The sequence below is a fragment of the Aspergillus sclerotioniger genome (genome assembly GCF_003184525.1).
Source record: "Aspergillus sclerotioniger CBS 115572 chromosome Unknown BO94scaffold_48, whole genome shotgun sequence".
NCBI classification, from domain to species: Eukaryota; Fungi; Ascomycota; class Eurotiomycetes; order Eurotiales; family Aspergillaceae; genus Aspergillus; species Aspergillus sclerotioniger.
The window spans coordinates 171672-194762 of record NW_020291038.1 but is presented as its reverse complement, the minus strand read 5'-3'; the positions used below and the strand labels follow the sequence as shown (position 1 = coordinate 194762).

At 51.7% G+C, this 23091-nt stretch overlaps 7 protein-coding genes across 7 annotated transcripts; 4 read left to right on the top strand and 3 right to left on the bottom strand.

Moving 5' to 3' along the window:
• The first annotated feature begins 2713 nt into the window (after positions 1 to 2713).
• BO94DRAFT_310118 (uncharacterized protein) lies at positions 2714 to 3493 on the top strand. The gene has a single exon (XM_025606818.1). The coding sequence runs from the start codon at positions 2917 to 2919 to the stop codon at positions 3331 to 3333; it is 417 nt and encodes a 138-aa protein (XP_025461926.1). The 5' UTR covers positions 2714 to 2916; the 3' UTR covers positions 3334 to 3493.
• Positions 3494 to 7009: 3516 nt separating this feature from the next.
• Positions 7010 to 7905, top strand: BO94DRAFT_579564 (uncharacterized protein; the record flags this gene model as incomplete). The annotated part of the gene is made up of 3 exons (XM_025615279.1): positions 7010 to 7049; positions 7173 to 7204; positions 7249 to 7905. The coding sequence occupies 3 exons, from the start codon at positions 7010 to 7012 to the stop codon at positions 7639 to 7641; spliced, it is 465 nt and encodes a 154-aa protein (XP_025461925.1). The 3' UTR covers positions 7642 to 7905.
• BO94DRAFT_310079 (uncharacterized protein) lies at positions 7886 to 8432 on the bottom strand. Its single transcript, XM_025606817.1, has 3 exons — positions 8118 to 8432; positions 7992 to 8037; positions 7886 to 7912 (listed from the first exon to the last, which is right to left on the bottom strand). Exons 1-2 carry the CDS (start codon positions 8364 to 8366, stop codon positions 8011 to 8013), a joined length of 276 nt encoding a protein of 91 aa, XP_025461924.1. The 5' UTR covers positions 8367 to 8432; the 3' UTR covers positions 7886 to 7912; positions 7992 to 8010.
• Positions 8433 to 12079: 3647 nt separating this feature from the next.
• On the top strand, positions 12080 to 13380 carry BO94DRAFT_310065 (uncharacterized protein). Its single transcript, XM_025606815.1, has one exon. It carries the CDS (start codon positions 12297 to 12299, stop codon positions 12999 to 13001), a length of 705 nt encoding a protein of 234 aa, XP_025461923.1. The 5' UTR covers positions 12080 to 12296; the 3' UTR covers positions 13002 to 13380.
• A 1859-nt stretch (positions 13381 to 15239) lies between these two features.
• On the top strand, positions 15240 to 15868 carry BO94DRAFT_310032 (uncharacterized protein). Its single transcript, XM_025606814.1, has one exon. The coding sequence runs from the start codon at positions 15371 to 15373 to the stop codon at positions 15755 to 15757; it is 387 nt and encodes a 128-aa protein (XP_025461922.1). The 5' UTR covers positions 15240 to 15370; the 3' UTR covers positions 15758 to 15868.
• Positions 15774 to 17608, bottom strand: BO94DRAFT_478979 (Iwr1 domain-containing protein; the record flags this gene model as incomplete). The annotated part of the gene is made up of 3 exons (XM_025608722.1): positions 15774 to 15982; positions 16053 to 17411; positions 17542 to 17608. 3 exons carry the CDS (start codon positions 17606 to 17608, stop codon positions 15774 to 15776), a joined length of 1635 nt encoding a protein of 544 aa, XP_025461921.1.
• Positions 17609 to 18488: 880 nt separating this feature from the next.
• On the bottom strand, positions 18489 to 20990 carry BO94DRAFT_478990 (putative differentiation regulator (Nrd1); the record flags this gene model as incomplete). The annotated part of the gene is made up of 1 exon (XM_025608724.1): positions 18489 to 20990. One exon carries the CDS (start codon positions 20988 to 20990, stop codon positions 18489 to 18491), a length of 2502 nt encoding a protein of 833 aa, XP_025461920.1.
• Positions 20991 to 23091: the final 2101 nt, after the last annotated feature.

The window sequence follows — 23091 nt, the reverse complement described above, 5'->3', positions numbered from 1 at the left end:
ACTTAGGGAACAAAGAGAGCCACGGAACGAAACAAGGTCGAGAACGGGATGACTTGTTTCCAAAGTGGATACTGACGGAGATCGCCGAGGAGGAGACAAAGAGGAGACGCGCCGGATGATGATGATAATAATAATAATAATAATAATAATAATATTCCCCCCCTCTCTGTCTGTCTCTTGAGTCTGGAGTCTGGACGTTGTGGGGATGCGTTGTTTTGGGTTGAAGCTTGATGATAGACTTTGCTTGGGAAAGTTGGGTCAACCACAGTATGAGGATGCTTAGCGATGGGGAGGGACCATGGGTCGGTCTACTGGAAATGGGGGTCTTTGTCTAGCCAAAACCACTTTGAGTTAACAATTACTACTATAAGCTACTCCATACTCTATTAATATTCGGGGCTGGCGGCTCCATATTATTGTGACGGTGATGGCGGTGATGAGTGGTGGGTGGTGGTGGTGGGTGGTGGTCCACGGTGTTGTCGAGGCCTCGAGGTCCGCAGGACAAACAAAACTCATCACACCGACCGACCGACCGACAGAGAAACAAACGAACGAACAAACGAACGAGAAAAAAAACTGGGAGAGTCAATCAACCCCAACCTCTGGAACTCGGGTGCCTCGTCCAGCCGCAGCGCGAAAAATAGATTAACTGGGAAAATTGGCGCAGGTCACCGGCTGATTCTCGCAGCGCGAATACCACACCAACGGACCCGACAGTCTGGTTCAGGTGTGATAGTTGGGCATTAGTAGGCAACCTTGAGCAGGTTCCGTCCAGCTGAGGGGTTTTCTGGGTAGGCGAGCATCCTGGTAGGCTCTGGTAGGTTTGGACCATCATCCCCGAGCCTGGAGGGGGAAATTGCGCTGGCCCCCGTGGATTGAAGCTGGCGGTAAACGTCTATCCCCGCCCCTCTGGACACAGTTCTTCAGAGTTCAGTCGTAGGTAGGGTTAAAGCCAGCTGGAGCTGGTACCTGACTCAGTGGATCAAAACGGTTAGGCAGTTCTTCAGAGTAAGCTTACCTGGGGTACGTCCCTTGGGAAGGACTGCCCGTGGCACCTTAAGGTGTGTGTGTGTGCGCGCGAGAGGGGGGGAGCCGGCGGCGGCGCTGCCACTAGGTAGGTAGATTACTAGATAGACAGACAGATACCTAGATAGATACGGAGCATACTACTAGGCTACGTCCTAGACTTCTTACTAGTGGCTAGTGGGCATGTCTGACAGTCTGAGACGCTGAACGGAACACTGAACGCTGCATCGATCTCGCTTGCTCATGTCGATCGAACGGCCGGCGGCCTCGGATTGGCAGCTACGAGGGTGTATGGTATGGTATCGGGGCTGGGAGCGCGCCGAGCCATCCGGGCTGCAGCCAGGCTTAACTCAAGCGAGTCAATGTAGGTCGCCATTGCATGCATGCGGTCAGTGCTTCACGGCGTCCGTCAACTGGCGCCATGCCACTCGCGCTAGTATCTATGTAATCCCACTGTATGAGGCCATCGACGTGATCATCCTATAGTATCCCCCATTATTGCTTTGTGCCGGATAATAATAGCATTCCTCACCTAAGTAGATAGTAAGTACCTACATAATAAGAAATATCATGATAATACGGAGGATGTACTTATAAAAGGGTGGTCGAGCAGGTACCTAGTATCTACATCCTGTATAGTGTATACAGAATATACTTAGCAACATCCTACTTACGGTGGGTGCGGACCACCGGACCTGTTCCGTACGGGGCCCTATCTAGTATCTAGTATTTAGTATCTACTACTACTACTACTACTAGTCCACAGGGTCGTCGCCGGTCGATAGCACCGTCACAAGCTATCGACGGGGGACTGCAATTCCGACCACTAGCCAAAGGACCGACGAAGTACTCCGAACTACGTTACCTACGCCAACCGCCAAACCCACCCAGCTGCTTTAGGACCCCATCACATAGCGTCCACACCTATGTACAACGACTCTGCCGCAAATCCTCGTCCTCAACCAACCACTAGAGGTTAATCATTGGCTCGGAGCAAAGCTGATTGGATGCAGCAGCAGTGTCATCCGGCCACGACAGGCCAGAATGGAGATGCCTGCGTCGGCCGGGGGGGAGGGGAGCCCAGATGAAGTGTCAATCTCATTGTCTTAGAGCCTTAGTCAGACCGGTTCTGCCCTGCGGCGCGGCCAGACTCGGGATTCATTTCGGGGCTCGGAGGCAAGCCCCGAGGACGCGTTGCGAATCGCTGCGTATGGTATACGACTTCTAGAAGGACGCATCCTTCGTCACTGCCGGAGGGCGGCAGAGGATGATAGTCGCTGCCCTAGGCAGGCTTTTGGCCCCCGAGGATTTCTGGCCACGTTCACCACGTTTGATCGCCAGGATCCGTGGCGTGGTGTTGGTGAGATTGATAACGCCACCTTCGACAGTCGACACAGGCGATGGTCGATACGGAATCACGGGGATCCTCCGATTGGAAATCGGCGCAGTAGCTGAACGGCTGAAGTTTCAAATTTGGTCCTGATAGATCGTCTCCTGTCCGTATTCGTAGAAAACATACACAGGACTAACTAACTATGCAGAGAACAATAGTCAAGGTTTACCCGACCGTGCCTATCATTTCCCCTTTGCCCTCCCTATAGGGATGCCCCCATTATTATTAAGCTCTTACTTGCACCGGAGCCTGATTGCCAAGCCTTTCTGGTTCAGATCCGTCTGACGATAAGCTTCAGCTCCAGGTCCGAAGCCGTCAGCACGGCGGTGAAATCAATCACCGTCGTCGGACGAATGCCGTCCGCTTCACTTGCATTGTCGCCTCAATGGCCCGGCGTATTATTGGTGGATTTCCGGCGAGGACCAGGATCCAGCCATTGTGATTGGAGAGGTTGTCTTTCCCATTCTATCTAGTGGCTTCGGTGATTACGATGGAAGATGGCAAGTCGGTCGTACGGTATGAGGCCCTTACCTGGTAGGTTCGTCGCCTGCAGTGTACGGAGGTCCGCAGGTGGGTTCCCTGGGTTGAATTGTTTTCCGGACGGGGACGACGAAGGAGAAAGAAAACTTATTTTCCTTTTGGGAGGGGCCTCTTCAACAAAGTTCAGCGTTCGACTTCAGCCTCGTTCGTCCTGGAGCCCTTCCTTCGATCCCTCAGGCACCGACGATTTCCGTGCCCCTGCGCCGCCCAACACGTGGGGCGAATTGCCTCAGACGCAGGCCTCACTTTCTGGCTTAGCGGCCAACGCTATCCCTAGCTGGATCCAGAATCAGACGGAGGCACCAACGGGCCCGTTGGTGCCATGGTGGTACCGTGGTCAAGGAGCTCGTGAATATTGCTGCCGGATATCTTAGTGTCTTGGTGTTGCCGGTCGGTGGAGGCCACTGCTCTCGGAATGTACGGGCTGATGATTCTGCATGATGATCTGTTCGGCAGGTTGCCAACTGTTGTGTACTAACTACGGAGTACTAGCTGAACGACTGAAGAGGCGTCGTACATCGGTCCTCTGTGGACTTCTGTGGTCCCTTCGCTATCAGCTGATGAGATTGATTCCCTGGTCGATCTGCTGACAGACACAGACAAGGGCACAATTCTCAGTCTGAGCGAGGAAGGAAGGAAGGACGGACGGACGGACGGACGGACTTCGGAAGGTAAATACTTATTAGTCGTGGAATGGCAATGTATTATTATTACGCAGGCGCCCGTTCTATTGGCGTGATAAGGAAAAGCTTTGGCAAAATGTGTCAGTCAGCCAATCAGCACGAAAAGCCTCGGAAAAATGCCAGGCAATCAGAGACGCCAATTCTGGCCGAGGCAGCACCTCGTTGGGGGGGGGGGGGGGGGCTCAGGCAGGCTCCATCGCCGCAAACCTAAATAGAGACAGTTCCAGCAGCCCTTGATGACTATTGATTGACATCTGACACATCCTGTCCACAACGATCAGATCTGACCCCAATGGGGCATGATTGGCCCAGCGACTCCGTAATTAGACGAATGGTCCAGTCGGATTGTTCAGTCGCAAGCCATCCCTTCCTTAGGCGCCGGAAGCTCTGGCCAAGTGCGGTGCCCCTTAGTTCTTACTAGTTACTAGTACTGTGTAGTACACAGGACGGGCCTCGACACTGCCCCCATCCCCGATGGATACTCACCGACAAGGCGCCTTCACCTGAATTTTTATTATTATAATACTATTATTATTATAGGGGATCCAGAATAACCATCGAAATACACGAGGCTGCAGGAATCGATCCTACCAAGTCCGTCTAAGCCATTGTTCGCTGGCTTCATGCATTCATGCATTGACAGACTTGACGCCGACGGCTGATGTTGCACAAGGCAGAATGATGGTAAGCGTACGGAATAGTCAAGGGGAGAAGAGAGAGAGAGAGAGAGGGTGGGGGAAAAAAAAAGGAATATCCCCAGCCCTCTCTGTGAGACTGTGAGGGACTGAGAGAGAGTGTGACTGCTCTGTACGGAGTAGAGCCGGCGGGATCGCCCCGTCCGTTCCGGCCACCACCAACGTGTTTATTAATTGTTCCCCCCCCTGATCCATCCAGCCATCCATCCCACTCTCCATCAGGGTTGAAACTTGGAATGGAGCCAGATATGATGAACGTAGGATGTCATAATCGTGGTTGCCTTGCTTTCTGGTGTTTAGGAAGCCCAAGACAAGCTTAGGATAGGAATTCTGGACCGTGGAATCTGAATTCGGTGGCGAGGACAGTGGCTTCAGCCACCACGTACAAGAAGGAACAATTCGATCTTTCTGGAAGATCGTGAACAGGTGAGGCTCGGCACTGTCTCCGACACGTCGCACTATGGGAACACAATGATATCACAGCCTCCCACCATGCATGAATTCTGCCCAGTGCCCAGGCAGGATGCTGGTCAACGCCGTACTTCCCAGTCTCAGCCCTTGAGGCTGGTCTGAATGGTCAGGCTGCATCTAAGAGGGACATGAGTGTTGTCTAGGCCCAGCGCAAGTTACACTTAAGCTCGCTTGCAGGTGGATAGTACGGAGTAGGATCCTTTCACTCCCAAGGGAGGGTAGGTAGGTACTAGGTAGATAGGTAACAGGACTAATGGCGCAGGCGACGGCATCCGTCGGGCTAAGCTGTTACTAGGAGACTATCGCCTGCCACCCATGGATGGAGCCTCCCTCGGGCCCGCGGCAGTGTCTCATTCTCTCCCAAAGGCTGGCCCTCACAATTGCAGTTGAATGTTGACAGCTTGAGCCGCAAGGTCCTGGATTCTACGCGCTTTCTAGTCAGCCATCCTAATCCATCCTTCCACTCTTGTGGAAGCCTCCTCCGTCCGCGGACGCGTGCTGCAAGTGCAACGCTGTGCCACCGTTGCCTGACCGCTTGAGGAAGAGGGCAATGCACCGGATGCACAACCTTCAATAAGAATGTGATTAAAAATATCCTGGACCATGTATCGATTCCGCTCCATTCCAACCCAAACCCCGGCACATGGGATGTGCTACGGTGCTACGTATCTAAGTACCCCCCCCCCCCCCCCCCCGGTCAGTTGGGGTCGTGTAACTGGTTACGAGTCAGGGACCTGGCGGGCTCGACGTCGATTGCTGGAATGGAAGTTGATCGCTGTCGTCTGTTTTCTTTGTTCTCTTGCTCAGTCTCCACCTCCAAGCATCGCAACCTCCTGTCTAACTCCGCCATTAATCAAAATGGCCTCTCGCTATAGGTTGCCTGCCTGATATCCCCGGCGATGAACCCTCACGTGATTGAACACAGCTGCGGGTACGCGCTGGATGAGGAGGAGTTGGTGGAAACTAAGGCAGAACGGGGTTGGCATGAGGAGGTACTACCTTGTCCGCGGGTTAGGACCATGGTCGTTGCAGCAGGTGTGACATTGCTAGCTGTCTGCTTGTCTCCTTTGAGGCATCCCGGGGTATCTAGGTACCTCCACCCGAACGCACAAGATGAGGTTGGGGACGAAGGGATTCGTAACCCTCAAGGATAGGATCTACAACAGGCGCTGACAAGCGGATGATCATCCGCCTTTTTTTTTTTACAACCCTCCACCCATCATATTGCAGACGGAGAAAAGGCTGTTATTTCCTCGGAACCTTCCCCTCGATTTTGCCTGAGCGCATGCACGCACGCATATCATCGAGTGTGGTAAGACTAACTGCCCAGTATCTAGCTCAGTTGCCAGAGTCATCTGCTCGACAACTTGCGTAGGGGAACCAGGCGGCCGAGCTCGCCTGTGATCCATACAAGCGGACCTGTACGCGCGCTCCATCTGGGTTGGGTTTGGAGCTTGCGCAGATTGACTGTGCCGCAATTATGTTCCCCAGCCAATCCTCGTCCCGGACGAATACGCCGTATAGCCTTGCATTGTTGAACCCGAAATTAATAACGGCCAGACCACGAAGACTGGCACCATACAATTTCCCTTGTGATATCGAGAGGGACAGTAGTCACTAGTGATGCCTTGTACAAGTAACTCGCGGCCGAGGGATGTTTCGCGTTTAGACTTGCGTCCTCACAGCTGATAAGCTGCTGACGGGACCTTTCCGCTTCCCAAGTCCCACACATAATGAAACTGTAATTGTCGTGGATTTTGCTGGGCTGCCAAGATGATGGCCGGTGGGTGCTCTTAAAGCCGAAAAGAAGGGGGGGGGAAAGCAGAAAAGAAAAGTCAAAAGGGAAAAAAAAAAAAAGGAAAAGCTAGAAGGGTTGGGGGCGGTTTGCAGATGACTGACGACGCAGACCCCCAAACAGAGTATTGAAGGATAACGGCTGACATCTCCATCTCCTATAGATATCGAACTCTACTATATCTACCCTATGTTATTCTCTCCAAGGCCAGCCCCAGGCACTCCATAACCAAGACCTGAGGAATATGGGGGTTTCGACGGACCCCCTTCCTTGGTGTGATTCTGTGATTTGTGTGCTCGTCTGGACTAGTCAGTTAGGAAGAGTTCGGGGCCGATCGGCGCCAAAAGCGAGTTGTGGAGATAGTGACACAATTATCGGTTGTCATTTCTTATTTTGCCTAGCCCCCATGAAGAGGCCAAGAGGGGCCTTCGGCTGGGTGTGGGGGGGTGGGTGGAAGAGAACTGGAACAAGTCCCAGTGGCTTTGTTTGTGCGCTGCCCAGGACCACACCCTTTGGCGCCTGGGGGCGTCAGGCACACCTGGAGTAATGATGAGTATCTACCTACCTAGTATATCCTTACAGCATGAACATTATTATTCATGTACGACATGTCCGATATATGCAAAATGCTAATACTGATATCAGATTTGCTTTGGACCAGGCAAAACCGATGCGTCACTACTACTGGCCATTCCTTTTTCCTCTCTCTGTAGTAAGCTGAATATTACCTGGCCGACCGGGTCCTTCCTCTTTCGGCGATCCTCGTCTTCCTCCTCGCCTTCCTCATCCTCCAGACTCGTCTATCCCGGATCGTCACCGCCGAGCCCCGCCGTGTCGCTGCTACTAAAAACTTCCTCAGACTCTGACCCAAGACCTCAAACAAACCACCGTGTGCACCAGGATGGATCCAACACAAGAATGGGCCGGCTAGCCTTGACACTGCCGGGTTCAATCCGCGGCACTAGTGGGTTTGAGGATGCCCAGCCTGCTAAAGAGGCTGACGAATTACTCCAGATCGCTCCTTCGATGCCGGAGTGAGATCGCAGTCGGTCGCCTAAGAGTCTTGGATGCAGTCACAATTCGTCACTTCGTCTACAGCCAAAAGGATGGGCATCCTTCACGGATCTTCCGCCCGTCTCATCCTTATGACCCAGCCATTATAGGTGCCCACGATGGCATCAATTGGAGTCAACCTTCTGGAAGATGTAATCATTACCTAAGTAGGCTAAGCACTTAGACCTCAACTTATATGACAGGGTCTTAATCTATTCACTTGTGCACCCCATATTTGTGCGAGCGCAACCGATACCTACTACCTAGGTAAGTAAGAAAAAAAAAAAAAATAAGAATAAAAAAACTAAATTAAAAATTAAGAACGGGCTACATACCCTGTCTTTCTCTACCTTATTACATCCATCCATCATCGAGTAAATACTACAGTACGTCGTAACCGACAGATGAGATCATCTGGAAAGCCAAGGCCCGAATCAGGAGGGGGGAGGCGATCGTCTTACAGCTGCAGAGATGTGTTGGCAAAGTGTGCAGATTGTTACCTGGACTGCGCGGTTCTGTCCAGCATGATCCCATCGTCGACAGGAACGGTAGGAACAATCATTAGTTATCCATGAAGAAGAGGAAGGGAAATAGCAAGCGACCGAAAGGTAAAATCCAATCGAGCCAAATAGAAATGCCATCGAAGGAAGGATCGAGCATGGGAAAAGAGTGGTCGCACTTATTACTTGGTTTAGGTAGGTTGGGGCCATCCTATGTCCTCTTCCGTGTTCTTTTTCCTTTTCCTTTCCCTATTTTTTTTTTATTTTTCCCTTTTTCCAATCCTCATCATTTTCCTTTTTGTTTCTTTCCCCCCCCCTCCCCCTCCTCCACCCCCCCGTATGTACTAAGGCTCGGACCCACCCACATCGTGTCTCCCGCTTGGCTGTCAGGTCGCCTGTCCTTCAGCAATGGCCCTGCGCAATCTGAGACCAGAAGAGCTAGACAGCATTAGAGCCTCGATCCTATTCGCAAACCCGTCCCGACAGAACGGTACGCTAGCAAAGCCACTGCAGGCTGGGCTGCTGATTCTATTCCGCATCCAATAGACGCGGCCCATCCTCGCCCTTCTGTTGGCCTGCTTCGCCGGCATCCTTTCCCCCCCCTCCCTTCTTCCCTCTTTCCGTTTTCCACGGCGATTCGCAGAACCCCCCCATTCTCACCTGCTGATGGTCTTGCACGAATCCTGCAGTGATCCTTTCCTTCCCTATTTTCTGGTGGTATTTTCTTCTCCAAGTGAGGTGTGGAATTGAAGGATTGTTCTATGTGCTAGCGCCCCCGAAAGATTGACCTTGCTTCTCAGATCATCTTCCCACCGACAGTCCCTCTCACTTATAACTCGAGTCTTGCGTGACTCCGTATAATCCCGTTCTTCCACCACCCACCCACCCACCCACCCACCCCCCTTTTTTGTTTTTTATTTTTCCGGTGAAGGCTGCACCCTCCTTGGGCTAGCCGTTTAGACAGGCATTCCTGACTGATAAAACCCACGGGCGCACTAGTCAACCGAACACCACCGGAGTCATTCCAAATGAATGAATACTTATTGAATCTTCAGCAGATTGGTATGGGTCTCGACCCGGTGGAATCTCGAGAGATAGTGATTTAATTTAGGTGTGAGAGGCTCGGAGCGAACAGTGGATTAACTAGCCTCCCTCGGCTCCACATCCTCCCAATGTAGTAGACTGTAGATGAGATGCTGGTGGAGTACCGCAGCAGGTCAAGAGTCAAGACAAACGAACTAGCCCGCCAGCTAACTCAGGTGTCGTCTGATGTTTCCCGCCAGCGGCCGACTTGAACCCTGCAATGCTTCGTTTCGGTCGAACCGTCTTGCAGCCATGGAACGACCTATCAGCTCTGGGAAACCGAATCTTTCTCATGCAATGGCAGGGCTGCAGGCGGCGGACGTATTACGGCCGAAGTACTTTGTTTTCTTATTTGTTTTATTTTTTTTATCTTACTTTCTATTTTTCTATTTTTTTTTCTGCGGTGATCCCCTCCCCCCCTGGCTCTTCTCTGTTTTCGTCCTGCCCGACGGCGTCTACATTCCCTACGTAGGATTCAATATACAGGAGGCATGTCTCTTGCACTCCTCGCGGCGGGCAGATCGTGCGTCAAACCCTCGACCACGAATCATTACGACCGCATTCTTTTCCCAGGGTGTCCCAGAATGCAAGTGGTGGGGAACAGAAGAAGAAATACGAGCCCTTGCTGGCGTAATTACGGATACACGGTTGACACATTCTTCAGCGGTCGATATCTGGAGGCCAAAGGGAAGCACCTCCACTGCAGTCAGTCAGGTCAGCCTGGAGGAGTTCTCTCCAGGCCCGATACTCATTGGACGAAGCGTCTATGTCGAGCGCAAGTACCCAAAGTACCCAAAGGAGGGGACGAAGTCGGCATGGTTCCTTTTCATGCCACCCCCAAGAATTTTATTATTATTATTAGGATGACGGAGTATTAGTACTAGTATTATTACTCCGTATAATAATTCTGATTATTATTATGGCACCTTAGTCCGTGGTCCATCCTTTCGGGATTTGTAATTTTGGTCCATACCGAGAACTGCGCACTGGAACTGGGACTGCATGTGCCAGGCCCGGCGAACAGCACCCAGGGCCTTGGGAACTTGGGGGAAAGAGAGGGTGACTGGGGGAGGACAGGCTGGATCAATGGACTTGAGTAATTGTGTACATGACGCTCATGCAGATGGCTCTTTTGGAAGGGCTGCTCCCCCTCACTCCCCGCGTGGCCAATCCTCCGCCCAGAGGTATCTAGCTGGCGTGTTGGCAACCCTCCTGAGGATTGTGTCATCATCATCATCATCATCATCCGTGCCAGGTGAAACTAGGGTTGGATTAGGTAGGTGGGCGATTGAATCGGACCCATTAAGCTTGTCACTTTGGCCCGATTATTCATTTGCATTATTCTCGTCATTTGCAGTTTAATTACACTGCTGGGCTCTTCGCTCTTTGTTCTTCCGGAACCTAATCTGGGGAGGGGTGAAGGTGAAGGTGTGTTATCAGGATTAATTCCTGTTCCCTTCAATCCTTCCGTCTGTCACTTTTCTTTTCTTTTTTTCTTTTTGGGTTTTCCTTTTTCATTCAATTTTCATCCCCCTTGGTGCGGCTCCTTCATTTCATCCTATTTCCCCTCAATGGTGCATATTGCATGAACTGACCGAATCGGAATTCTGAGGGGTAAAAGAAGGGGAGAGAGAGACTACTAGGGACTGGAGAGAGGAGGGGCTCTAAATGGAAGAAAATAAATAAATCAAATTAAAGTCATGAAAATCATGGCGATAATAAATTACAACAATCCCGATTAATTACCCGATCCAACGGTGACCCTCTCTCCCAACTAACCTCCCTCCAGCGTCCAGTCTGGCCCTGCACGTCGTCGGTCTGCCAACGTGACCCTGTCGCGATCTCCACTTGGTGAACCATCCAATCCATCGGATGCCATTCTTTCATCCTCGCTCGCGCGCGCACTCTCTCTTGTGTCTGTCTCTCTCTTGCTCTTCATCGTTTTGAGTGCTGAGGATCCATCTGTCGTCGAGATAAGTGGCGAATCCTTCTGTTGCTGAGGCTTTCCAGACGAAACATCCTTGCATATAAGCCTGCTGCTTTTCTTCTGACGACTTTCTTTCTTTCCTTCTTTTTTTTTTTTTTCTAGATTACTCTCTCTCTCTCTCTATCTATCTACCTATCTACTAAAACTACCTTATTTCCGCTCCCCAGCCGAAGACTGATCTATACTATCAAACCGAATAATTATAGGTAGTACTTGCAGATGGACTAGGGTTTTGAAAGACATCCCAGCAAGTCGAGAAGAGCATCCCGACTAGATACTAGTGGACAAGCAACCAATCCTCCCCCTCCTCGCCCCCCAAGGCGTTCAGCTCCTCACCAACCAATATAAGAACGCGAACAGCACCATCATCGCCGCTCCCTGCTGGCGCAGGCGCTACACATCACGCCGGTGACCGTCGTGTACCCGCCGTAGGAGTGACTCCCCACGACCGGACAGGGGGTGCAGTCACCGTCGGCCTCTAATAGCAGCTGGACTGTCCCAGAGATTTGGGACGCTGCATGGGTTAAGCAGCACTAACAGGGACCCTTGGCCACCATTGCCCTCCCTACGAGTCCAACCGGGAGTCTCGTGCGGCGTTGGTGATGCTTTAAGGACCGGCCTTTTCCTGAAAATCATTCGGTTCAACAAAGCTCCTCCTGCTCCTCCTCATTCATTCCTCCTCGACTGCTTCACCTCATTTCCCTCCCCAACTTCTCTTTCACAGAAGAAGGCTGAAAGAGACATCCAACATCTGTCAGATTTTTTTTTCTTTTCTTTTCTTTTATTTTTTGTTATAATTTACTTATTTGATTTTTCTCTCTTCACTGTTTTTCTTTTACTTCTTTTAAAATTTCCACCCGCCCACCCCCCTTGGTGTCATCCATCCTCTTCAGGTGGTCCACCATTTTCAACCGTGGGAGAGAAAGAAAAAAGTTACTTTTACTTGCATCTTCATCACCTATACCTTTTCTGCTTTGGTGGCTGCCAGTTCTCTGAACCTGCAGATTGTTTTGTTCGCCCATCACTCCTGTACTTCTGTACTCTTTCTCTATCTCTCCTATACCTCTACCATGGAGTCCGTTCACGAACAAGCACGGCCAGCCTATATGCCGGAGTCTCGTCAAAGCCGCATGGCCATTGATTCTCTTTTGAATCCCTCGGCGGAGAGAGAATTGGCCAACTCTCGATACCAGTACAGCCATCCTGGACCCCAGCTGTCGCCGCTATACCCTCCCAGTCCCAACCAATACTTCTACTCTCCCTATCAGGATGGCCACCACTACGCCGAGAGCTCTGCATCATCTCAGGATGCAGCATTTTTGCCCTACCGGCCCCGATCCGCAGAGTCATCGCCCGGCGCCTACTCACGTGAGCGATACGATTCTGTGTCCAGCAGCTCCAGCAATGCTGCGGAGCGGCGACGGCCTCCTCGACCCAAGTACGAGGAAGAGGAAATGTACTTCATCTGGTACCACCGAGTGGACCTCTGCCAAGAGTGGAAAGAAGTGCGCGAAAGCTTCAACCAACAATTCCCCAGCCGGCAGCGCCGAGGGTTCCAGGGGATCCAATGCAAATTCTATCGGTTCATCAAAGAAAAGAAGTGTCCAACCTTGCGGGAACAACGGCGCCTGCGGGACGGCGACTTCCTCCGTGAGGGAGCGGGTATTACCGACTCGGGGGCTCCGAAATTCGGGGTCGTCGACTGGGTCGGCATCTGGTATCCATGGATGCGCGAGAGCAAAGAAGAGGTTCTCCGCAGACGGATATCCCGGTGATGCCACCACTCCTACATACCTCCACTCTAATGATTCTTTCGATTCGTTGAATATCTACTCTCTCACGGCCGTCCGAAGATACCTCTTTGTTCTAATTTTTTTTTTTTTACTTTTTCTTTTGTGATCACATTTCACTCGTTGCGTTGGGAACATTTTCAGCACGTTACAACATTTTACTTGGGAGGCTCTTTGTATCTTTGGCTTGCATTGCCTGCATTACACACTTTTATACTCGCGCACACACATACCTATGGGTTGGCTGGTTTGATTACTTTTTCTCATCTGACTGCGTGGGTTACGGAAATGGGAATGGGACAATCACATCAATCAATAAATCAATCAATTCAATCCAATTCGATCGAATCAATCATGTTCAGACTGTAGGATTTAGATACCACATCCATACTACACACTACTCATTTGATTCCAAATCGGACTACACACACGAGTCAGTCGGGTCTTTAAGCCACTGGCCCATTGCGGCACTTAGGTCCGATGCCGACGTATAAATACCAGCCCGTACATATACATCTGTGTAAGATACCGTATTATCAGAACACTCAGTACGATACATACACCCACCAGATACACCCATCTAGCAGAGGGGAATGAGTGATCCTGACTCATCCCCAAATAATGAATGACATTGTCATCCAGCCCTGACAATAGAAATACTTAATCAATATGAAGTACCCATTCCGCAGAAAGAGAATGTTGATGCTCTCGGGATTTGAACTGATTAGATTACGAACTGCCAATCGCCTACTAGAATCAGCCCCCATCATATCATATCTTATCCTGCCTACCTATTAGATAGATAGGTAGGCACCAAGAGTCATCCTGGGTGGAGGTCACAGCACCGGAAGGAAGCAGAGGATGGGGGGCGCGGCTGGTAAGCGTAGTTCTTGGGACTGAACTTGGACGTGGGCGTGGTTGTGTTGGAGTTAGTTGTGTGAAAAAGGTGAAAGTGAAGTATGGAAAGTGGCTACAGTCTGTTTTTGTTGAAGTGAGGAAGTACGTATAGTATGTATGTATGTATGTTGGGTTTGGGGGTTGATTGATGGTTTGATATACATGAGTGCGAGAGTGTCTGTATAGGTACTTGGTGGTGGTAGGTAGTAGGTATCTATTTCTCTTAGGAATTTGAGGAACTGTAGAGTGAGTGGGTTGGTTGTAGAAAATGCCCAAGTCAGAACCAGGCCAAGACCAAAGCCATGTCTAAGCACAAGCACAAGGCACAAGCACAAGAAACGAATATAACCAGTATCTGAATAAGACAATGATTGGTAATCAAGTCATAGCCAGCACAGCACAGCACAGCATAACACGGGATTTATACTTGGGGGGTAAGGACTGTTTTCTATAGTAAACTCTGATATACCAAGGCCTCGTATAGTGAACCAAACATATAAACTAAACCATAATATAGTAATACGCGCCCCATGATATAGCCTCGTAGCACCAGCCAAGACTTACCAACTAGGTGATTGGGGATTAGGATAGCCTAGTCTAGGCAGTCGGCGTGGGATATAGGTAGGTCATAGCTCTGTGCTTTGGACTCTGGGGGTGCAATATAATAATAGATGTGGTGGGTGGTATTATAGGGGTGATCTTATGTCTAGGATTACGGGTTATGGGTTATGGGATTGGTTTTTGTTCTGGGGGGTATTGTACTCTGTACTTGGGCCATACATGACGGTATAAGATAGGATCTAAGGTATAAGTATAAGCAGTGAAGAACATACATAAGTGACAGACCGTACAGCATACTGAGATTGGTAAGAGTCTTCTCTGCGTTATTTGCTTTTGTTGCTTTCATTGCTTGTTGCTTACTTGGTAGTGGTACAAGGTAGGTAGGTAGACTCTGACCTATCGATGTACCTCTACCTCCTCCTACGTATCAATTACCGAAGAAAAAGTATAATTCAGTTGACGATCCCTCACGTCCACGGAATTCGAGACATGACAGGTAGGGTAGGCGACCAGAAGGCGCGTGGGAAATCTGCAGGCGATGCTGATCGAAGGATTCCGATCCCGAGGAGGATGATTGGTGTGACCTGCCTACCTGTTACGGGGATGGAGGAATTGTGCATGACCATGAATTAAAGCATGTACGAGAGGATCAGGTGGATGGTGGGGGCAGCTGTCTGAGTTTTCTCCTGAAGGAAGTAGACAATGACGCGAAGAAGAAGAAGACGAAGACGACGATTATCAGATGACCGAGTGAATGATAACGGATGGGATGGGGTGGCAGGATTCGTACCCCGCATCCCCTCTGCTGGTAGAATCTTATTTCGGAGTCTGTGTGTCTAGAGTCGTGGGGGCGAGTCCTCAGCAGTCACCGAAGGATCCCCGGAGGAAGGGAAAGAATGGACAGCTGCAACTGCAACTGCAATTCTGAAACGGGCCTTACCGGCCGAGGACACCGGTTGACTTGGCTTACGGCCGGCCTGTCGTCGGTCCAGCTCATCCTGCAGATTCTGCAGAGCCATGACGGCCGATCTTGCGGTGAATCAGGGATCAGTCGAGTCGAGTCGAGTCGAGTCGAGTCGCATCCAGCCTCATCGGGAGGAGTCGTCATCAATAATCAGGGCCCAAAGTACCGTACATGGAAGTCATTCTTCTACCCAAACAAGGCTTCGATTCTGCAGACGCAGCCGCCCGAATTAGTCTCGCTGCCTTGTTCTGTCTCCCTTTGCTTTTTCCTGCTGGCATGCTGGATTGCTTGCTTGCTGCTCGCCAGTCTGGCACCGTAATCCCTCCGAGCCCCGATCACCAGCTCTCCTCGTCGGACTCCACGTGCGACCGGAATCCAAATCCACCGCGCTGCCGGCCCTCACTGGCCGAGTCGTCAAAGTCGAACTCCTCGTCATCAGACCGCGCCTGCGTTCGGTATTTGTTGTAGATAGCCGTTGGATCATCCTCTTCATCATCCCACGACAATTCCTCGTCCGGATAGTCATTCGCCGGATTATTCTCAGCTGCCCGGAAACGCCCGTGGGTTAGCCGTGTTCTGCTCGGGGCCTGCCAAAATTGCGATCGTCTGCTTACCGTTCGAGTCTGCATCCTCGCTATCCCAGCGATCCTCATCGTCCTCCTCCTCGGCAAAGTTCTCCCAGTACTCCTCATCCTCCTGCGTGATGACGATAACCCCAATATCTTGGCGATTCACGTCGATTCCATGCTGCCGGAACCAAGCTTCCTGGTCCAATTCCAACCCGACTAATGGGTCTGTAAGCAAACCGGTGTCTGGCAGCGGTTTCCGTATGTACGTGTCGTAGACGTATTCCCCATCACTCTCGTCCTCAGACCCTGCCCGCGGAGTGTCCGTCTTCTCTTCACGGCTCTCTACAGACCCTTGCATCGCTTCTGCGCCCGAGCCTCCCGCGCGATGCTTATTGGGCGTGCGCGGTTGGTATCTCAACGGAGGCTTGGGCATCACCGAACGGGGCCGAGACGATCCTGAGGACTGTGACCCCGACGGCTGGGTGTAATCCGTTTCCGTGGCTGTCACCTCCATTTCCCCATCCAGCTCCAGAGCCACCTGTTCCAGTTCCTTTGCCAATCGTTCCGACTCATCTTCCCAATTACTCTGATGGGCTGCCTGGGCTTCCCTCTCCAGCACCTGGGAGATATGCTCTTTGGCAGCCGAGATTGCGCTCTTACGCTCCTCTCTCCATCTCCTCTCGGCCTGATTTACCACCGGCCGCTTCCGCGGTCGCTCTGCCTTCTGCTCGGAGGACAAAGCGCCCGCGATGCTCAGGTTTCCTTCGTCATCCGCCCGAGCAGCAACATCGGCGACCATCGACGCTTGTCGCGAATGCAGTGTGCGCCTCAACTTTTCTACTAGCACCGCGACCGCACCGTCTCCTTTGCGTTTCTGGACACCGCCTCCGGTGCTACGGAGGGGACTCATTGGCGTGTTCGATCGAGAGATCTGAAATCGGCGTAGTGACTGCGCCTGTCCTGCCGACGAAGCCGGGCTTTCTTTTCCACTAGAGGTGGAGGCTACTAACCTTCCGGGGGTGGCATTTCCACTAGAGGGCGTAGCAGCAGCTGATGGTCTAGCCGGACCCGACGTAGGCGAGGAAAGCAAGGCTCTGTTCAGTCTTTCCTCATTCTCCCTCCGAGCGGTCGCCAAACGGCGTTCTTCGCGGATCTCCGCCCCGGGAGACGTGGCTCTTACCAATGGGACAGTTGCTCCTGCACCCGCTGCGCGGTTGGTCACGCTCCTGGTGGCCGGGAAGACGGTGTTGCTCACCGACCGCGGAGTAAGCAGTTTTCTCTGCGCTGCGGCGAAGGAGGATGGGCTGGGTGACCCGTCTTCACTCCCATGGCTACTGATCTGGACCCTTTGGAAAACAAAGTCTGTGAATCGACGCTTGGTCTGATGCAGCTCAGATTGAATGTCTGAGAGATTGTATTAGCGTTGAAATCGGGTGAGAGTCAAGGTAAGGGACAGCTCCGATCGTTTTCAGCAGAGGCCTTTTCACTAGATGAGACCGCCATGCAACGAATCAAGGGAGTGATCAAGTCTTACATAATGTCTCGACGGGTTCCTCTTCACGGCGCCGCTTGATATTGATCTGCTCGGGAGGCAAAGACATCGTGCACCAGTTGGGGATACGGGACTGCGTCGAGAGTGTAGATGAAGCAGGGTGGTGAGGAAGGGAGCCGACGGTGCTGAAGAAGGCAATGGTGATCGCAGCCGCTTCTTTGCGTTCCATGGTTCCTCCCCATCGGGCCTAGCGCGCCCGGGCCGGTATACTCTCACGTGACCCTTGTGTTGACTCGTTGACTGCATTTGATTGAAGCATACTACGCTATAGGTCCGGCAAAGCTGAGCCATGCACATACAGTAACCAGATGTTTGTCATTTCCTATGCTCTGAGCACTCTTCCTCTCGTCTTTCTTATGTTCCTTGATGCGGATCCACTATTATCTTCCAGGATCAATTACCTCCGCCGCTTTATAAACCCTTGTCGTAACCAGAATGCAACAGGGGAGCTGTACGCTCGGGATTAGTTTCCGTTGAATGGCATCACATATGCAAATGAGCAGCTTGAGACATAAACAGACCCCCGCAGACCCAGTCGAGGGTCGCGCGGAGATCAAACCCGCCGTCGTAGCCAACTGGAGATCAGAAACGGTAAATGGCCAAAAACAGAATCAAAGTAGACAAATGACAAGAAAGAAAACCAGAAGATGAAGAAGATCATGCCCAGCTAGCAATACAAGTGATGGTATAGGAAGGAAGGGAGTATTAAAATCAATAAGGGGGTAGCAGAGAAACGAAAATTTGCACAATTAAGGGAAAGAGAAACCACAGTAAGGTGAAGTGAAACCAGTACAAAGAAAGGAATCAAATGGGGACATTGAAGAGATTAGTCAAGTAACAAGGCGATAAAGTTTCGAGAAAAGAAAAAAGAAGGGCTACGTTCATTGGGTTTGAACAGCGAGCATTACTCTCGCAACGGCAGGGTGCAATCATTTCGCTCCAATCTCCTCCTCGGCCCAGCCAGGCAGCGAACTCTCGTTCTGGATGGCTAATCCAAAGCCGGCGTGGCTGAGCCCGCCCAGAGCGGACGTGAAGCTTGAGAAGCTGCTTTGCGGCTGGTGAGCAACCCCGGAGCGAGTTGGTTGACTCGAGACGGATCCGAAAGGTTCCTGAGAAAACGATGGCAGACTCACGGCCCGGGAGTGCTGCGCCCGCGGCACGCTCAGGCTACTGGTGCTAGCCGTGGCATGGTGGCCGGGTCCCGTGGATCCATTGGTAACGTTTAAAAAGCCGTTGGTCGACGGCTTGTGCTGATGCAACGGAGCCTCAATGCTCCCGTTGGTAAGCTCGGCGGTGCTGGAGCCGTTATAGAGCGATTGCTGATGCGGTGGTTGGGGCTGGGAGTGGAGAGCCGCCAAGGTCATGGGGTCGTTCAACCGGTTCTCCTGCTCCTGTGCCTGTTGGGCGGACATCTGATTCAGGTACATGGTTAACGGATTGTTTGCACCGACATTCAGGATGCCAGATGGAGACGAGACAGTCTGCAGGGGATGTCTGTGATGTTGGCCGTTCTGAGAGCCCGTAGATCCAGGTGCAGGGGATAGTGCAGGATGAGTCGGGCTCGAGCCAGAGCCGGATTGGCTGAGGTTCTGCTGGAAACCATTCAATGCCGGAGAAGGGGACTGTGGTCCCTCAAATCCAGGTCCGTTGCGACCCTGAGGGCCACCATTGCCTGCTTGACGTGGCGGGTTTCCGCAACGATCCTTTCCAAAGTTTATCTTGAACCGCTTGTACTCGTCGCGGTTCCGCATCCCTTCAATCGCTTTAATGGCATTGGCAATGTTGGTGAAGTTGACAAAAGCGCAACTCTTCTCGCGAAGTGTGTTCACGAGTTCGATCTCTCCGTATTCGGAGAAGTCTTGACGGAGCCGTTCCTCCGACCAAGTCTCATCAAGATTGCCCACATATACATTCCTAGAGGCACCGCCACTCACTGCCAGGGCGATAGCGGGGGGCAAAGGACCCGAATGCTTACCCCAGCCAATCTTCAAGCGACGGTTGTGGATCATGAGGCCCTGCAGGTTGCTCAGGGCGTAGAAGGATGCGGCTGATGTAGGGTCGATGAAAGTCACAAAGCAGATGTGCTTATCGGGAATGTAGCGAATATGATGAAGCAAGCCACCACGCACGACGTTGCAAATCTCCTCGATAGTTGTTTCGGGGTGGATGTTGCCCAGGTAGATGGTCCGGTTGCCCAGGTTGTTGACCCCACCAGCTGTGGTGGCCACAGCTGCGGCGGCCACGGATTGCTGAGCAAGAGCGTTGGTGATTAAGTCACGGTCCGCCGAATTGAGGATGTGTGCATAGCCCGGGGCAATGCCCAAGAACTGAGCGGCATTCTGTTGCTGCGTCTTGGACACATAAGCGCACCGGTCCTTGCCGTAAAAGACGCGTCTGGGCGCCTGCCATTTGGTCTCCTGGGGAAGTTGGGAGACAGCCTTCATGGCGTTGCTGATAGACAAGAAGTGAACGAAACCAATCGCCTTCTCCTTGACAATCTTAACGGTGTCGATAGGCCCAAACTTCCCCAGCTCCTCCCGCAGTTCTTCTTCCGTCATTTCCTCCGGCAGGTTCCCCAGGTACACATTGCGAGACGCGCCGGACTGCTGTACAGCTAAAGCGACCGACGTAGGCACCTGAGAGGGTTTGCCCCATCCCACTTTAATGTCGTTACCTTTGATGGCAAGTTTCTTCAGAATCGCATCCGAGTGGAAATGGGTGGCAGAATTGCTGTCCAGGAACGAGATGAAAGCGCAGTTCTTGTCAGGGAGCAACCGAACCGACTCGATTTGACCGCTCCGAACATGGTTCAAGATCTCTTCCGCGGAGGTTTCTGCCGGGATGTTACCCAGGTACACGGTTCGGCTCGTACCCGAAAGCAACCCAGGGGTGACCGAGGCAGCGGGACTTCCAAACGCAGCATTGCCCAACCCCCCCAGGCCACCAACAGGAGACTGAGGAGCTCCCAGCATCTGAGAATTACCCATACCATCCGTCGACATCATACCGGAATATAGGCCAGCATTCTGCGAAGGCTGGGTCGGGCTTCCCAACTGGTGGTGGCTCTGGTGGTTCTGTGCATGTGTAGAGGCATTGGTCTGGGAGAAGCCACCAAAGTTGGCGAACTGAGGTGAGGCGAACGCGGAAGGGGTACCCGGCTGAAAGGGGCTACCAAGCAGCAGCTGAGAAGGTAGAAGTGGGGTGAAGTTCATGTCAAACGCAGTGCCCGAGGCGGCCATGGTATCGGAGACGGGAGCAGAGGTATTAATCGCAGGGATATTGGCTCGACGAGCGTTCCGGTCCGTCAGGCCCTGCAGGGGGATATTGTTGGAGGCGTATGCTCCGTGAGAGAACCCAGTACTGTCCGCGTTGAGGTGCGAATACTTAGAAGGAATCAGACGACTCGGAATGCTGGCATCGGAGGTTTGCATGGCGAGCAGAGGGAGCGAGCAGGACACAATTGTCCCCTAGAGCAAGGAAAGGGAACGAGGTGAGTTCAGCGTCGATGAAATGAACGATATCACCCAGTCAAGGGGGAAAGACGTACTAAGCAATCAACACGGTAGGAATGGCCAGGAGAGAGAGAAAAAAGGCCGGGCCCGAAGATCACCCCCGAAAAGAGAAGGGGGAAAATAAGAAAGAAAACAGAGACCTGGAGAGGCCAGAATGAAGGTAACCAAGATGAGAAAGAAGAGCAGAAAGGACGGGACAGAGCACAGAGCAGAAGAACTGCCAATGGAGACGTGTCTAGAGAGGATCCCAGTGGTCAATTGGAATGTGCATGGACAATGAATGGTTGGGTTGGTGGAAACGGAGACAAACCTGTGGTGGTTTAGTTGCTTTAGGGGGCTTTGCGGGTGAGCAGGCGGAGAGACTAGAGCAAGGGAGGCGGCGCTCCAGCTGAGGTCGAATCGAAATGAGAACGAGAAGAACAACAGATAATGATAAATCAAAACAATCAAATCAGGGTGGCCCTGTCAAATGAGAGTACTAGGAGAGGGAACACGCCCCAGACCTGCCAAAGTGCCAGGTTGCAGCCGACCCAAACGGTGACAAAGAAGGTATCCAAAGACCGCCGACAATTAAACTGAAAAGGGATAAGTGGGAACAACAGTAGTAGTAGAAGGGGAAAGGAAGGGGAAAAAAGAGAAGGTAATTGCAAAGAACAATTAAACTAGTAAAAGGTTACAGCCGCCAGTACAAGTCCAGCGGGAAAGAAGGCTGAGAAAAAAAAAAGAGGGCCCCTGGTAGGGGGAAAAAGGGGGGCGCGTGTTTGAGGGACAGAGGCGCGATAAATAGTAGTGAGGAGAAAATAAGATAATGAATGATATCCGCGAGGCAGACAATCGGAAGAGCGCCCTTCGGTCCCTCGCCTTTCGCGCTTCTCGAGGTATGTTATGGAAGTGAAAATAACAGTATTAAAATGGAAACACAACGAAGGTTTATCAAAATACTATCAATAAATCGAGAGAAACTAAGCAAAAGTCACACTTGGACCAAGGGAAATGTTATGGGGCCGCCAACAATCCTTGGTAGTAAAGAACGCGAGGAACTAGCCAGAGGAGACCGACTGGTGCAGGGTATAATCTAAAGCAAGGAATGGACCGAGCCAAAGTAGCAAGTATGTAATCGATGTATCGAAGGGAAAAAAAGAGGTGGGAAAAAAGGGGAATTGCCGGCAGCAGGATTCCTCAACCAGCCAATGCTCCATAGTGAACCTGAACCATCATCATGGCTGCGGGAAAAAATCCAATGGATAATAATAGAAATAGCGTAATCATCTCTCCCTTGTGGAGTGAAAGGTTTTAGCAGATCCATACTTTTGAAGCAAAAGATGGGGAAAAAGACTCCATCCAACCGTCTGTCATCCATCTCCTCAGTCCTCAGAGTACTAAGCAGTGACCTTTCCGCCCAGCAGTTAGCACATCCGCGCGCAGATGGAAGCCATTTCGTATACTGTTAAAATCGCCCTCATTGTCAGAGGGTACACCCATAACCCGCCCCGCCCCCAAAATAACCTCTTCTGGTTCATCTCCAAGCGATGATCGATCAACAGGTCTGACAGACTGAATGATTTCGGTCACAGCAGGCGGGGAGAAACCTATAGTTCGTTCTATCGCCCTGCAGCGGTATCATCGCCGGCAGCTTTCACGTCATGCGCTGAGATGCATCTGTTAGAAAATTGCTTTTTCCAATCCGCGATCAGTCATTCTGGCCGTAAATGGATCGATCAGTCAACGAGTATGTCAGGGAATCGGGGCTAGTAGGAGACTTTTCAACCAGCCACAGCGTCTACGAACGATCTGTGTTGGTGGGGTTTCCTGGCCGGAGGCTCTTGAACCGGCCGGGACCTGGGTTGACCCGGTCCGGCTGCAGAACCATTGGTCTTGGCGCTTCAGGCCGATTTTCTCCATGACGGGTCATTATCCACATGGTGAGTGTCTTGATGCTCTTTCTCCTTATACGGAGTAAACAATGTAGAAATACCGGTGAATATCAGAAAGAAACACGATTGCCATGCCTCTGTGATAT

Excerpts from the sequence above, each read along its gene's own strand:
- BO94DRAFT_310079 (XM_025606817.1), bottom strand. The coding sequence starts at position 8,366 with ATGGCCCCAACCTACCTAAACCAAGTAATAAGTGCGACCACTCTTTTC. Across the intron at positions 8,038-8,117 it reads GCCAACACATCTCTGCAGCT|TATTTACTCGATGATGGATG; the intron begins GTAAGACGATCG and ends GACGTACTGTAG.
- BO94DRAFT_310065 (XM_025606815.1), top strand. The coding sequence starts at position 12,297 with ATGGAGTCCGTTCACGAACAAGCACGGCCAGCCTATATGCCGGAGTCT.
- BO94DRAFT_310118 (XM_025606818.1), top strand. The coding sequence starts at position 2,917 with ATGGCAAGTCGGTCGTACGGTATGAGGCCCTTACCTGGTAGGTTCGTC.
- BO94DRAFT_310032 (XM_025606814.1), top strand. The coding sequence starts at position 15,371 with ATGGACAGCTGCAACTGCAACTGCAATTCTGAAACGGGCCTTACCGGC.